This window comes from Cornus florida, unplaced genomic scaffold (genome assembly GCF_030987335.1).
Source record: "Cornus florida cultivar Cherokee Brave unplaced genomic scaffold, ASM3098733v1 CherokeeBrave_3.0.0_Hap2_Chr07, whole genome shotgun sequence".
Lineage (NCBI taxonomy): Eukaryota > Viridiplantae > Streptophyta > Magnoliopsida > Cornales > Cornaceae > Cornus > Cornus florida.
The window spans coordinates 31836513-31852342 of record NW_026775577.1 but is presented as its reverse complement, the minus strand read 5'-3'; the positions used below and the strand labels follow the sequence as shown (position 1 = coordinate 31852342).

The 15830-nt window shown below is 44.6% G+C and overlaps 1 protein-coding gene across 1 annotated transcript; it reads left to right on the top strand.

Annotated features, from left to right (window-relative positions):
- The first annotated feature begins 6363 nt into the window (after positions 1 to 6363).
- On the top strand, positions 6364 to 7837 carry LOC132267634 (uncharacterized). The gene is made up of 2 exons (XM_059768765.1): positions 6364 to 6738; positions 6841 to 7837. Exons 1-2 carry the CDS (start codon positions 6613 to 6615, stop codon positions 7654 to 7656), a joined length of 942 nt encoding a protein of 313 aa, XP_059624748.1. The 5' UTR covers positions 6364 to 6612; the 3' UTR covers positions 7657 to 7837.
- Positions 7838 to 15830: the final 7993 nt, after the last annotated feature.

Genomic DNA, 15830 nt, shown 5'->3' with positions numbered 1-15830 from the left:
TAGGGCTCGGACGCGAGAAAGAGAGAGGAACCTAGGGCTTGGAAGCGAGAGAGAGCAGAGTTGTGTAGAGGGTTTTGCGTGGGCAATGGTATATATACCTAAGGACAAAAACTACGTCATTTTTTAAGGTCACATTAGTCATAGTGCATTTACCGTCCCTAAAGACTAAATTTTAATTATGTTTTCTATTAAAAAATTTCATTATCTGGCGCTAAGTTTCCCGCTAACAGCACAGAAGGGGGGGGGGAAATAAATTTATTTGGGCCTTTAGAGACGCTAATTAAAGCCCGTGCCCAAAAATAATGTCTTTAGGGACAGTTTTTTTTATTGTCCCTAAAAGTCTGTCACTAATAACCCTTTTTCTTGTAGTGTAAGGTTTTCTTTTAGGATAGGAGATTTGGAATTTTTAGAAAAGAAAGAAAAATATATGGAAATAAAATAAAATTGTATATGATGTAGTGTATAATTTATAATGTATAAAGTATGTAGTATTTGTAGGTATGGTAAAACATAACGTAGCTCAGTAAAATTATCAGTGATATGCTGATTTGGCAGTGACTGAGCATGACTCGGCAATGACATGTAGCTGCATCTCAGCCGTTGGATGCTCACCGGACAGTTTCATTCCAGTGCGAGGGGCAATGGAGCAGATTTGCGTCCCCACACAGAAGGTGAAGCACTAACTTCTAAATATTATCAAAGAAAATAGCAGCATCAGCAGCTAGAAAGTTGAAAAGTAAAAAGTCCTTCAAAATTCACTCACAGCACCACAGCATCCATGAAGCCTACTTCTTCCGGAAGTAGATAAGTTTTGGTGGAGACACAAAAAGCCTTCAAGTGGATTCTCTGTTTTTTTCTTGTCAACTCGTTTAGAAATTAGTATTCTCGAGCATCGTATGAGATAATGACAAAACCTATTGTCAATTTGCATAGAATTCTTCCAAATCAAGTAGAACTCGTTACCACAAAATGGAAAAAGGGCGGAAAATAACCCATTGAGAAGGAAAGAGAATGAAGACCAAAACCTAATATAAGCGTGTAGCCCCACTTTTTCAGATCCATATCATACAAAGCCAATTCGACCTCTGCCCCATCATTATCTTGCTTATCAACACAGATCCCGCACAAACAGTTGTCAAACAATACAGGACATCCTTTGAAGGTAAACCCCCAAAACTCAGTGTCCAGTACCCGCCATGAACCTCCTCTGGTCACGTCATAGGCAAGGAGGACTCTGGAGGAGGCCGACCAGCCGATAATCTTTTTTGATGTATCATAATAATAAAAATAAAAATTATTAACCATAAGTCACAAAGAAATCCATCGACGTATAACCACGGCCATAAGTGACGGCACTGGAGGTTGTTAAACAGTTTCCCATATTTTTTTGATCGGGTCAAAAACCTCAATCTCTGAATCTTCATAATTACCTTCGTTACCGTAGTCGTCATAAACGCCGCCAAAGATCATCAACAGTCACTGCATGAGCTACCCGCCTTTTAGCTTTCATCGGAGTAACTTGCCTCCACCACCCGCCACCGACAGCGTCCGCGGCCATGGCAATCACCTCTGGCGATTTATCTTTATAGCTTTCACCACCACCACCGACAGCGTCCGCGGCCATGGCAATCACCTCTGGCGATTTATCTCTATAGCTTTCACCACCACCGCCAATACAGTAAATAGTGGAGTCGAGAGCAAGAGCTACACAGCAGCTCGACCATGGAGCCTCCGCCCCCAAGATCGGCTTGATTTCCGCCGTGATCTTCCCTATTCCTCCTCTTTTCCTTACCCGACAATAGGAGGAGGAGGAGCGGTAGTTGCTTGATAATTTCAGTTCGTAACGATTCATCTTTCCTGAAGAAAGGTGCCCCGTCCACACATGCGAATATAGACGGTTTTCTCAACCACCGGCAAAAGTTTGCCAAACGTTGCCATCACCCCACCCGAGAATGATCGAGATCGATTTTCTTCTTCTGGAATTTTTCTTTTCTTCTTTTCGAAAAAAAAAAAAAACAAAATCTTTTCTTTTCTTATAAGCCCTAGCAAACTGTTTCGCTAACCAGCCGTGTACTACCCTAATTAGGTTTTCGGATGTTAAGTAAGATTGAGACCGGTCCTCAAAATCCTAATTAAGTTCGGTTAGATAAAAAAAATTATGGAAAGTGAAAGGGAACAATAATGAGGTGAAAGAAAAGGAAATATTTCTATCATCATTTGGTTAAATATGTATTTATCAAAAAAAATCCTTATAAATATTATTACAAATAAATTTATAAGGATAAATTTATATATATTAAATTTATTAATTTATAATAAATAAATAAATTTATGTTAGATAAATATTATTTATACTTAATTATTTATTTTTGTAAGAAAATAGTAAAATATGGAATATATATATATATATATATATATATATATATATATATATATATATTTACTTGTCCCAACCCGGATTCAAATATTCCTTTTCCAAAAAGACTTTGGGTGCAAAACTTTCATCCTAGAGTGATTAGTGATCATGGATTATGTTTAAATGAAAATTTTTGTTGCCATTAAATCACTTTTTAGGATTAGGGTTTGGTTAAGGTTTTGAGACATTGATCATATTTTTCATGATAATATATGTAAAAATTCTTTCAGTTGAATTTATGATCTGTCTTTGAATTCAAATTGACACATGATGATTTGATAAAAATAAATTCTTGAATTGTAATCTATACAATGAAAAATAATTTACATTGACTAGAAGATTTTTAGATTTGAATCTCTTGAGTTCATAATTTTTGTGCACTAGTCCATCGTTGAGAAAATTGATTGAAAATCATTGGATCGTTGAGTAGGTTATATTGTTCATAAAAGTTATAAAAGTTATTGTTTAAAAATATATATAGGAGTATGAAAAAAAAAATTATTCAGCATGAAAAGAAAAGAAAATTTGAAAAATTTGCTGAATTCTTTGTTAAGGAAAAGGCTACCTATTGGTTTGAGTCGAAAACTCCCATTAGACTTTGAAGTGGAGTTATTTGAGTAAAAAGAAAGGTGGAGACAAGTTGAATTGGGAAATTGTTGTCTATTCTTTAGAGTGAAAGCCACCTTATTTAGGAAAATTGCTCAAAACAATCTTATATTGATGTTTTTCGATACATATGATTTAGACAATTAAAATTTGACAAAATTTGATTAAAAATGATGAGATTGGATTTCACACACACACATGAACTTGCTAGATGAATTTCTAAATGTTTTTATAAAATTTGCAAGTTGAATTTATTGTTGTGACTACGTTTTGAGATTTGAAATTGATCAAAAAATTCTGTGGAGCTAAAAATTTATGTTCATAGACGTCTCATAAAATTCTCTAAAAATTTGGATGATGTGTTGACTTGATAAGAGATTAAACTGTTCAATGATTTGTTCTCAAGCCTGTTGGACACAAGCATTCATTTTGCCACAAAAAGTCATTGACCAATTCAACCAAGTTATTAGATGTTTCTACTGGTCAAGAGTAGAATTAAGAAAGGGGGGAGCAAAGGTGGCTTGGACAGCCATTTGTAGACCTAAAGCCAATGGTGGACTAGGATTTCCTTACTTGGAGATGACAAACAGAATTTCAAGCCTCAAACACTTATGGAAGCTGTATGTTATAAAGGCTTCTTTATGGGTTGCTTGGGTTCACAGATACCTCATTAAGAATAGGAGTATTTGGACTGTCAAAACTTCAGCATTAAGTTCTGGTTTCTAGAGAAGACTGCTCAAACTTAGGGGTATGGCAAGGGAATAAGGCACAAGGTTGGTTCAGGTCTAGACACAAGCTTATGGATTGATTACTAGCTCCCAAATGGACCTATATTATCTCAACTTGATCGCACTGAAATGGAAATTCTTCAACTGGACTATCAAGTCAAATTTGATAGCCTAATTTCCAACCTTCAGTGGACAATCCCACCATCCCTTCAAGAAAATCCATTCTTCTAATCTCAATCCTTCATTTCACAGCTCTATAGTTCAAACAACCCATCATCATTACCAGACCTGATCCATTGGACTACTCTCACAAACTCACCATGGATTACTTCACCCCACCATCAATTTTATTTGCGTGGCATCACATTATCTGGTTTAAGCATCATATCCCCAAGCATGGACATATAGTTTGGATGGCTATCAGGAATAGGCTCTACACACTGGACTCAAAACCCATGAGACACAAGCATAAAACAAATACCTGCTTTTTTTGTTTAACTGATTGGGAGCCATTCGATCATCTAATTTTCAAATGTAGATATAGTTGTCATTTGGGACTTCATTCAAAATGTAACAGGGTTCTATATAATGCCAAGTTGCTAGTCTGACCTTATTGATTGGTGCTCTAAGTTTTGGAAACATGGGGATTACGCTACACACAAGTTGCTACTTTCAGCTGCAATTTATTTCATTTGGTAGGAAAGAAACTCAAAGGCTTTTAGGAACAAGTCCTCCCCACCACACATTCTCATCAGAACAATCAAGAGCTGTGTTAGACTTGCCTCAATAAAGTTAAGAAGAAGTGAAGATTTAAGGAGGATTAGCACAATGAAGGACCTCCAAACACTGTTCCAACAGGGCTGTGCTTTTGCCCTTAGGAAGCCTGGTCTTCTTCTTTGAGGTTACAGAGGTCTACAATATTGGGGAACATGGTAGTAGTATCTTCAGCTGCTGAAGATGCAAGAAACTCCTTCTATTCTTTCTCTCTCTAGAATTCTTACACCTCAACCCGAATAAAGATCCCTCTCCTCTTCATTCCAACTCCTATTTATAGATACTTACAAGATATTTACAAGATATTTACAAGATATTTACTAATTGCTGGACCTGGGCCTATTCCTCTGTAAGCCCTGGTCACCCTTGATGGGCTTACTCCCGCTCGGCCCATATGGCAGTGTCTTTCTATGGGCTGACCCAGCTGTTCGGACTGAAGGTGGTGTTTTGCGAGTCGGACCTGGCCCATGTCATCCAGGGCCTCCTCAACTGCCCCCATAATTGCCCCTTATTTAATAAGGGGTAATTATTGATGGCGTCTCATCGTGACGCTGACGGCTCGAGATAACCACGTGGGGGAGCGAACGGTCAGATCCAGAATCAATGTTCCGGGGTTCGAGGGATTTCTTGCCTTCCCGACGCTTCGGCCCTCGGGCCCCCTTGCCTTTATAATGCTCTAGAATTCCACTTCACTTCCCTTTACCGTCTCCATCATCAGCCAAATCTCCCTCTTTCTAGAACTGTGCTAAGCCTTTTCCGGTGAAATCCTTCGAGAGTCATTCTCCCAGCGATCTTGCAGTCCTCCGAGGTTAGTTTCGTTCTTTTTACTTTCGGCAGGCTTCCATTTTCCCTCTTTTAGATTCTTCTTGCACTTCCACCATGGTTGTAGATCTGGGTGTTCTTCGTATGAGACTTAGACTTCCTGACAACATCGTAGTTAGGGTTTGCCCCCAAGACGTTAATATTACGACCGGCGCCGGCCTCCTGCCCGGCGAAGTCTTATTCACGAACCTTCAACTGAATGTTGTTAGGTTCCCTCTGCACCCTTTCTTTAGTTACGTCTTCAACAGATTGGGGATATCCCCTCTGCAGGTCAACCCCAACTTCTTTAGGATCATATCTGTTATGCTCTTATTGATGCGTGACAGAAATCTGGACCTTGACCTCATAGACCTCCTTCTGTGCTATAAGGTCAGTAAGATCCGTACTAACGAGCCCTTCTACCACCTCTACCCGTTCGAGAAGATGTCCATATGCACTGACACAATAAAATCTGAAAAGGGTTGGAGGGATAGCATAGTGGGTATTAGTGGGGCTTGGTCTTCGCCGGCTGCAGAGGATTACCCAATCCCGAGCGCCTTTGGTGTCTGCTCTGTCTCCTCCTATAAAAAATTCAAATCCCATAAACACGACTGCCCCTGTGAAACATGCGTTCCTCGTTTTTGCACTTACTTATGCCGCTCCTTGGGAATACCTTGTGATGACTTGAGCTACAGTGTTTGCAGGGATAGGAGTAACTACTTGAAGAGATACGTTCTGAACGATATTCCTTCCTGCTCAGATCTCCTCACTTCAGATAACCTCTTTGCGCTCTCATCACTCGGCTACAATATGAGCAGACTGCAGATTCCCTCTTTTGGCAGGAGGAAAAATACTCCCCCAGCCATTCCTGCTGCTGGGGCGACCTCCTCTCCAGCGTCGGCTTCTTCTTCAGCCACCATATCTGATACTGTCCCGAGCGCAGTGGCTACTAACCCTGTTGCCAGCGCCCCTACTGCCAACCAGAACGCGCCCTCCCCAGCTACCATAGCTCCTGCTGCTGCGGGGGGCGGTCGGGACAAAGAGCGAGGCAAAAGGCCTCATCTTGACAGTGAAATCGACCCTGAGGAGGAGCCTCTTATTAGAAGGACCCGAGTCTCTGGGCCGGGTACTCTCTTGCACCGAGCGATCAGAGCTCCTTCTCACTCTGGGCCTCCTGCAGCTGGTGGCTCTGCTTCTGCTTCAGGCCCCCCTTCTATCCCCAGCTTACCGCCATGGGCCCCTCGGTACACTCGAACGGATGGGACGTTCGTGAAACCGAACGAGACCATGCTGAAGGATGGCCAGACCGCTATGGCCTACTACAGGAGCATGTGGACTCCGAAGGACATTGAGGCGGCAAAGGGCCTTTCCCAGAAGGACGTGTTCAGTCGCTTTCCCCAATCTGCTATGGAGGTGACTTTTATTTTCTAACTCATGAATTCTCTTATATTACTTGGTCTTGCCTTCGCCCGTTCTGACTATTGGTTTAACCGTTCTTATTGTGCACCTATGCAGACATTGTTCGGGATGATGGCCATGCAGAAGCAGGTGGAAATGGGGAACGCCAGGGCCCGAAAGTATTCTGACAGCCTGGAGGTGGCTAATAAAGAAAACGACCTCCTTGCCATGAAGAATACCGAGGTGCTGGTTCGGCTTGACAAAGCCGAGCAAGAGAGAGATGTCCTGAAAAAGGAGAATGATTCCCTTCAGGATGAGAAGGACGCCCTCCAGCTTGAGAAGAGCGTCTGGCAGACTGAGCAGGAATCACTCAGAGAAGAGAAGGCAGAACTCCAACGTCTTCTAGCTGATGAACAGTCTGCTCGGATGGCTTTTGAAAAAAGAGCTCTGGACGAGCGTACCGCTCTGATCGACGCTATCAGCAGAGTGGGTGGTGGGATGCTGGCCCTTCACGCTCGGTTCTCCAGGGTCGGTGCTCTTCGGTATGCTCAAGGATTCCGGGAAGGTTTCGCTGACCGGGTTCCGGATGAGGGACAGACCAGCTCCACTCCGGATGAGGTAGACAAGGATCTGGGGATCGAGCCTCTGGGGGTCTATGTCGACCCAGAACCCACCGAAGCGGAACGTATATTTGATGAGTGCCAGGACATCGCATCCTCAAGGATCATCACAGCTCCTCCTACCGCTCTGCCACTAACCGCTCCCCAATCGTCAACCGTGGCTCCCTCTGTAGCCACTGCTGACGCTGAACCCCAGCCGAACGACTCAGTTATTCACCTGGATTCCCCACCTCATGAAGGTGAGGCGGCTGATGGGGCCGAGGAGGCGAGTCGGCAAGACCAGGATGCTGTTGGTACTGAGGCGTCTAGCTAGGGCTCCTTCGAATTCTTCCAGTTCATATCTTCTTGTAATGATGGACATCTCTCTTTTGTAAACTAAATATTCAATATTAATGAAATGGCCGAACTCTTTTTCTCTATGTGTTGTGCTCTGTTCAACTTATCTTCAGTACATATATATCTTTTCTCTCTTTTTCTTTTTATATTAGCTTCGCTGTGTGTTTGTACGGCAAGTGCCTGGCGCTCGGCTAGAATGCCACTTGCCGCTTGGCTTTAAATTTTTAGCAAGTGTCTGGCGTTCGGCTTATAGTGCCAGCTGCCACTTATCTTGCTTAAGTGCCTGGCGCTCGGCTAGAATGCCACTTGCCACTTGGCTTTAAATTTTTAGCAAGTGTCTGGCGTTCGGCTTATAGTGCCAGCTGCCACTTATCTTGCTTAAGTGCCTGGCGCTCGGCTAGAATGCCACTTGCCACTTGGCTTTAAATTTTTAGCAAGTGTCTGGCGTTCGGCTTATAGTGCCAGCTGCCACTTATCTTGCTTAAGTGCCTGGCGCTCGGCTAGAATGCCACTTGCCACTTGGCTTTAAATTTTTAGCAAGTGTCTGGCGTTCGGCTTATAGTGCCAGCTGCCACTTATCTTGCTTAAGTGCCTGGCGCTCGGCTAGAATGCCACTTGCCACTTGGCTTTAAATTTTTAGCAAGTGTCTGGCGTTCGGCTTATAGTGCCAGCTGCCACTTATCTTGCTTAAGTGCCTGGCGCTCGGCTAGAATGCCACTTGCCATTTGGCTTTAAATTTTTAGCAAGTGTCTGGCGTTCGGCTTATAGTGCCAGCTGCCACTTATCTTGCTTAAGTGCCTGGCGCTCGGCTAGAATGCCACTTGCCACTTGGCTTTAAATTTTTAGCAAGTGTCTGGCGTTCGGCTTATAGTGCCAGCTGCCACTTATCTTGCTTAAGTGCCTGGCGCTCGGCTAGAATGCCACTTGCCACTTGGCTTTAAATTTTTAGCAAGTGTCTGGCGTTCGGCTTATAGTGCCAGCTGCCACTTATCTTGCTTAAGTGCCTGGCGCTCGGCTAGAATGCCACTTGCCATTTGGCTTTAAATTTTTAGCAAGTGTCTGGCGTTCGGCTTATAGTGCCAGCTGCCACTTATCTTGCTTAAGTGCCTGGCGCTCGGCTAGAATGCCACTTGCCACTTGTCTTTAAATTTTTATAGTAGACCATTGGAAAAGAAAATTCTTTTTTTTTTTGTAAATTCCGGTAACTTGCTCATTCATACGTATTTGATTGACAACAAATAACATCCAATTAAAGCCAGAACTTAGCTTCTATTGGTAGTACCTCTTCAGAGACGTGGCGTTCCAGGGCTTGCTGACCAACTTTCCCGCCATGGTTTCCAACGTATATGCCCCTTTGCCAATGACTTCTGCAATTCTGTATGGGCCTTCCCAGGGTGGCATCATTTTTTTGACCATCCCCACCTTTCTTTTCAGAACCAGATCGCCCGGGGCAAAATCCCTGTGTTTTACTCTCTTATTGTGACTATTCGCCAGCACTTGCTGATACGATGCTAGCCTTATAGCCGCTGCGTCCCTCCTTTCGTCTATCATGTCGAGGTTCAATCTTAACATCTTGTCGTTCTGATCTCGACTCCATGCTAAGCTTCTGATAGTGGGGACTAAATGCTCAACCGGTATAACTGCTTCGGTACCATACGCCATCGCGAACGGGCTCTCCCCAGTCGGCCGCCTTGGGGTGGTTCTGTAAGCCCATAGAACGTTCGGGAGTTCATCCAACCACTTCCCCTTATGATCTTCCAGCTTCTTTTTAATGCAGGCGAAAATGGTTCTGTTTGTGATTTCTGCTTGTCCGTTAGCCTGAGGATGACTTACTGCAGCCAACTTCTGGTTGATTCCATACTCCTCCAGCAGCTTTCTTACTTGCCTGCTGTCGAGGTTTGTGCCATTGTCCATGACTATTGTTCTGGGAACACCGAAGCGGCAGATAATGTTGTTCCAGATAAATCGTCTCACCTGAGTCTGAGTCACGCTAGGATACGGTTCTGCCTCCACCCATTTAGTGAAATAATCCGTGGCCAGTAACACATACTTGTTCTGAGCTCTTGCAGTTGGCAGAGGACCGACCACATCCATCCCCCATTGCGCGAAAGGCCACAGCGAGGCCATTACGTGCAATTCTTCAGGTGGTTGGTGGATCATTGGTCCATATCGTTGGCACTTATCGCACCTTCGAGAGAACTCCTCCGCATCTCTTGACATGTTTGGCCAGAAATACCCTTGTGTCATTGCTTTATGCGCTAACGATCTTCCCCCAGAATGATTGCCACACACACCCTCATGAATAGCTCGCAATACCTGCTGCGACTCCGCGGGGGTGACACATTTCAAGTACGGGCCAGAATAGGACCTTCTGTACAGCTGGTTCCGCACGATGGCGTACTTGGCAGCATTCTTTTTGAGTTTCCTAGCTTCATCCCTTTGCATAGGCAAAACGCCATCTCGAATATAGGTAATGATTGGGTCAATCCAACTCGGTTCATACGGTATGACGTTGACTTGCCAAGGGTCCGAGACCATCGGTTCTTCGAAAATGGACGGCTGGGTCACTATTCCCACTGGAATCACCCTCGCCAATGTTTCACCGCAACTCGAAGCACTGCATGCTAAACGGTCTGCATCTGCATTCTGTTCCCTCGGCAACTGTATGAATTCAATCTTTGCAAAGTCCTTGGCTCTACGCAGAACGGCAGAACGATATGCCCCCATCATGTCATCCTTGGTTGCGTACTCACCATTTACCTGCCGAACAATCAGCTGCGAGTCACTATACACTGTCAAACTTTTGATCTGTAGCTCTCTGGCCAACTTTAATCCATTTAGCAACGCCTCGTATTCCGCTTCATTATTGGTGGCTCGGAACTCAAGTCTGAGTGCTTGGCTCAAGGAAGTACCCTCTGGGGTTTGCAGTTTGATCCCAATCCCAGCCCCCATCTGGTTAGAGGAGCCATCCACAAAAAGTTTCCAAGAGCCGCTTCTAAGGTCCTCTTCCGTATCTTCGGTATCACATTCTAGTAGGAAATCGGCCACCGCTTGCCCTTTAATAGCTGTTCTCGGCTCGTACGTTATGTCAAATGAACTCAACTCTATGGCCCACTTTGTCATTCTGCCCGAGAGCTCTGGCTTGTGCATGAGCGTTCTGATTGGGAAAGTTGTTAGAACAGCTATGGGGTGGGATTCAAAATAATGCCTTAACTTTCTTTTTGCATTTACAAGTGCAAGTACCACCCGTTCGGCCTTTGAGTATCTTTTTTCTGCCTCCATCAGTGTTTTGCTTACATAAAATACCGGGTATTGCACCCCTTCCTTGCAACGAATCAGAACGGCACTCGTCGCGACACCAGATACTCCAAGATATAGAAATAACTTTTCTTCCGGTTCTGGGGCTGACAGGACTGGTGGATTCTGCATATATTGCTTCAAATGAGTCAATGCCTGTCGTTGCTCATCCCCCCAGACCTGCCTTCCATGGCTCCGAATCGTGTCAAAGAATGGTTTGCAGTGGTCTGACAACTTTGAAATAAATCGACTTAATGCAGCTATTCGTCCTGTTAGGGCTTGCACCTCTCTGATCGTCTTTGGCTCGGCATTCTTAATCAAAGCCTCTGCTTGAGCGGGGCTAACTTCGATGCCCCTGCGGTTGACCACGTGTCCCAGAAACTGCCCGGAACTTACACCGAACGAGCACTTGGTCGGATTGAGCCTCATCCCATATCGCTTTAGTACATCAAATACCTCTTGCAGATGCTTCAGATGATCATCCTTTTTCCTACTCTTTACCACCATATCATCAATATAGGCTTCGACAATCTTACCCATTTGATTCTTAAAAACTTTGCTGACAAGTCGTTGATAAGTTGCTCCCGCATTCTTTAATCCAAAAGGCATAACTTTGTAGCAGTATGTTCCTCGCTCGGTGACAAAAGAAGTTTTTTCTTCATCTGCGGGGTCCATAGGAATCTGATTATAACCTGAATATGCGTCCAGAAAGGTTAAACGCTCATACCCCGTGGTGGCATCCACCATTTGATCAATCTTAGGCAACGGGAAACTGTCCTTCGGACAGGCTTTGTTTAGATTGGTGAAATCAATGCATACGCGCCATTTCCCATTTTTCTTCTGCACCACAACGACGTTGGACAACCACTCAGGGTAGTGCACCTCTCTGATAAATCCCGCATCAAGCAGCCTATCAACTTCTTCCGTTATGATCTGATTACGTTCTGGAGCAAATCTTCGCTGCTTCTGTTTCACTGGTTTGAAATTAGGATTGACATTCAGGGAATGACAGAAGACGGAAGGACTAATTCCAGGCATGTCGAGGTGACTCCATGCAAATACGTCGACATTGTGGGACAAGAAATCCACTACCTCTTGCTGCTCTTCTCTGGTCAGTCTTATACCCACTCTGGTAGTTCGTTCTGGCCTGGACTGATCGACCTGCACATCCAGAAGGGGCTCCTCGGTCAAGTCGGCTGACTCCTCCACCCTATTCTGCTCGAGTGGAGGTTCCTGTAATTGCTATCTGGGGCTTGTCGACCGGACGGGCGCCTTTCCTTTCCCTGCATGCTTTAGTGTGACGGAATAACACTCTTTGGCTGCGACCTGATCCCCCCGAATGTCTATCACTTTATCTCCATCGGGCCCGAGGCACCTCATGACCTGATGCAGAGTTGAGGGTACACCTCGGACTCTGTGAATCCATCCTCTTCCCATCAGGAGATTATACGAGGGGTGAATTTCCACAACCACAAAAGTTTCCATAAGAGCTCGCTCTGCAGCTTGAACTTCTACTTCCACCATCCCGACGGGTTCCACCCTCTTCCCATCGAACCCTAATAAGGGATTTCCGGTGGGCTTGAGCCTCTCTGGTTTAATGTCGAGCCTGTCAAATGTGTCCCTCGGCATAACATTCGCACTGCTCCCAGGATCGATCAGAACTCTGCGCACCAAGCAATCTGCCACTGTCAAACTGACTACCAACGGGTCGTCATGAGGCAGTTGAACACGCTGCAGGTCTGTCCAGTCGAACTTTATCTGCATTGACGGGCTCTGTTGGTGTAGAGTGGTCACATTGCCGACCCTTTTCTTCATCTGCGCCTGCCGCAGGCGCACCCGTAGCAGCTCATCTGACTCTTCACTAGGCTCGGGTCGACCATGGATAGCATTGATTATACGAACTGGTTGCGAATTGTGGGAGCTTTGTTTATGACTCCTTTTTATTTGTTCCACTGGTCGATTCTGCTCCATCGCCGAGCCTTGAACATAACTCGCAAACTCCCCTCTAGCTATCAACATCTCTACTTGCCTCCTCAGGTTCCTGCATTCGTTAGTCTGATGTCCGAAATCAGAATGAAAAGCACAATGTTTAGTTTGATCCCTCTGTTCGAGGGGTTGTCTAATTGGCAGTGGTGGATGAAACTTGTCCTTGTTCTCCTGATACAACCTCGCCAGAGTGACCTTCAGCGGAGTAATCAACTCTTCCTCCCTGGACCTTTTTTCGGCCTTCCAAGTGGTCTGACGTTGCGGCTGAGCCTGCTTCTGCCTGATCTTTGCCTTGGACTTTTCCTCGGTCGACACAAGCGACGTTGTCCGAGCATTAGCTGCCTCCTCTTCTTCGAGGCGCACAAAGCCATCGGCTCTCTCATTGAGTTCATCCATGGTAGCTGGCGTATTCACTACCAGACTGGTGTGAAACGGAGTTCCGCGTGTCATGGCTAACTTGAAGGCTTGAACTGCCGTAGAAGGATGGCATTCGATTACCATACTCTTAGTGAGATTAAACCTGGTAAGAAAGGCCTGGAGCCGTTCATCCTTGTGTTGCCGCATCGTGAACAGGCTCGAGATGTCCTTCGGTGGGCGTTTGTTCCCATAGTACTGGCTTATGAACCGATCGCACAGGTCCCTGAAACTGCCAATGGAGCTCCTAGGCAAGTTTTTGAACCAGCTGAGCGCCGGTCCGGCCAGGCTTGTAGGGAAGCATTTGCACATTAAAGAGTCGTTTTCCGTATTCAGGGCTATTTTCAACTGGATATGATACACATGATCGATCGGATCGGTTGTTCCGTCAAACAGAATAAAGACTGGCATAGCAAACTTCCTTGGATGCGGCGCATTCAAGATCTCGTCGGTGAATGGTGAATCCACCGTCCGAGCTGCGGATCGGAGAGCTTCATTCTCTCTCTGGAGTCCAGCGGTAGCTCTGTGAGTTACGGTTCTGCCCTCCGAACCGTGATGAGTGACAGTAACCATGGAGGGCCGGTAAGACGGATCGAACGACCGTTCCTCTATGAACTCTCTCTGCCAAGGCGACGCTACTCGACGGCGATCTACCTCCATCACTTCCTCTCGGTCAAACCTTTCCCGCTGCGGATCAACGTGAGTCGAGCCTTCGTGATCTTCAACTCGACGAACATTTGGCGGCGAATTGTCCATCATCCTTTCATCACGGTGGTGAGCTGACTGATTGTTCTCGTTCTGATCGCCTTGATGCGCGATACTAGATGGAACACCTCCTTCTCCGACCGGAAGCGGATGCGAAACTGCGGGTATTTGCCGATGCTGCAATCCAGCTTTCAATTCTGCATTTTCTTTTCTGAGAGCTTCAATCAAGTTCATCAACTCTTCAAGCTTTGTTTGCTGGACAGCCTCCATCGGATTGGAGCTTTCACCTATCATTATTCCCGAACGGAGTAAAGGCATTAATCTCAAGTTCGCGAGTAGATCTGAGCTTCGTGAGTAGGAATTTTTAGATCTGGCTTCTAATTCTCCGAATTATGCTCACTGTTTACAAGATCTGAATTGTCTGAACTCTAAATCCGTCAGATCCTGCCACAATCGAGCAACTCGTGGTTGCGTAGATCTGAAGTCACTCCTGCCAAAGCTTCAAGAATCGTAATTCCTCCAGAGTAGGTCACAATCGCTCAGATCTGGATTCAAATCCGCAAGATCGAGTCTCGATCAACCGAATTGGTTTGAATCCATTCGATACTCCTCATTGATCAACCAAACTTTCATGCGTTTCCCACAGACGGCGCCAATTGAAGATGCAAGAAACTCCTTCTATTCCTTCTCTCTCTAGAATTCTTACACCTCAACCCGAATAAAGATCCCTCTCCTCTTCATTCCAACTCCTATTTATAGATACTTACAAGATATTTACAAGATATTTACTAATTGCTGGACCTGGGCCTATTCCTCTGTAAGCCCTGGTCACCCTTGATGGGCTTACTCCCGCTCGGCCCATATGGCAGTGTCTTTCTATGGGCTGACCCAGCTGTTCGGACTGAAGGTGGTGTTTTGCGAGTCGGACCTGGCCCATGTCATCCACGGCCTCCTCAGCTGCTGATAGAGGTTGTTTGTTATATACTTCATTAGCTATCAACCCAGTCTTCTGTTGCAGACAACTTGTCAAGATTGATATTCTAGTTTGGACTTCAACTAGCTTAAGTTTGGTAGTTTGATATTTTTGGTACTACTTTGCTTGAATCCTTTGTGATCTTTTAACAGCTTGATTTGTAATTATGACTTATATGTTGTATAGTTTTTTTCCCCTTTCCTTTTCTATGTCCATTTCTATGTCTGTTGACACCCATTTTGGTAATTACATGGACAGCGTGGCAGTAGGCATTGGGCTGGAATGGAATTTTAGGCGGCATTTTGGGGAAGTGACGTGGCATTAGTTTGGACTAATGTGTGGATATGTTTTACTTGGATTCAATTTGCATCAAGGCTGGATAGAGATCATTTGTTTTAATATTTAACTTTTAGTTAGGTTTAGTTAAATACTAATGTTATCTTTAGAATAGTTTAGTTTGAATTTACTTGTAGTTGAGATTAGAGTTGTATTGGGAGTAGAATGTGTGTAGGATTCCGTTGACGAATTACTTTATAAATAATTAAAGAGGCATGTTGTACTAGAGGTTCAGCACCCTTAAAATTTTTAATTTATTGTTATTTCTTTCTCAAGCCCTTTCCCCATATAGCATCCTTGCTATTTCTATCTAATTCTCTCTCGTTCTATCTATTTCTATCTAATCACTTTTTATATCTATATTTTAAAGTCTTTTTAATTAAGGCAATCTCGAACTCATAAGAAGAGTCTATTTCTATCTAATCACTTTTTATATCTAT

Coding starts and splice junctions, on each gene's coding strand:
- LOC132267634 (XM_059768765.1), top strand. CDS start 6,613: ATGCTGAAGGATGGCCAGACCGCTATGGCCTACTACAGGAGCATGTGG. Junction 6,739..6,840: donor TTCCCCAATCTGCTATGGAG/GTGACTTTTATT, acceptor GCACCTATGCAG/ACATTGTTCGGGATGATGGC.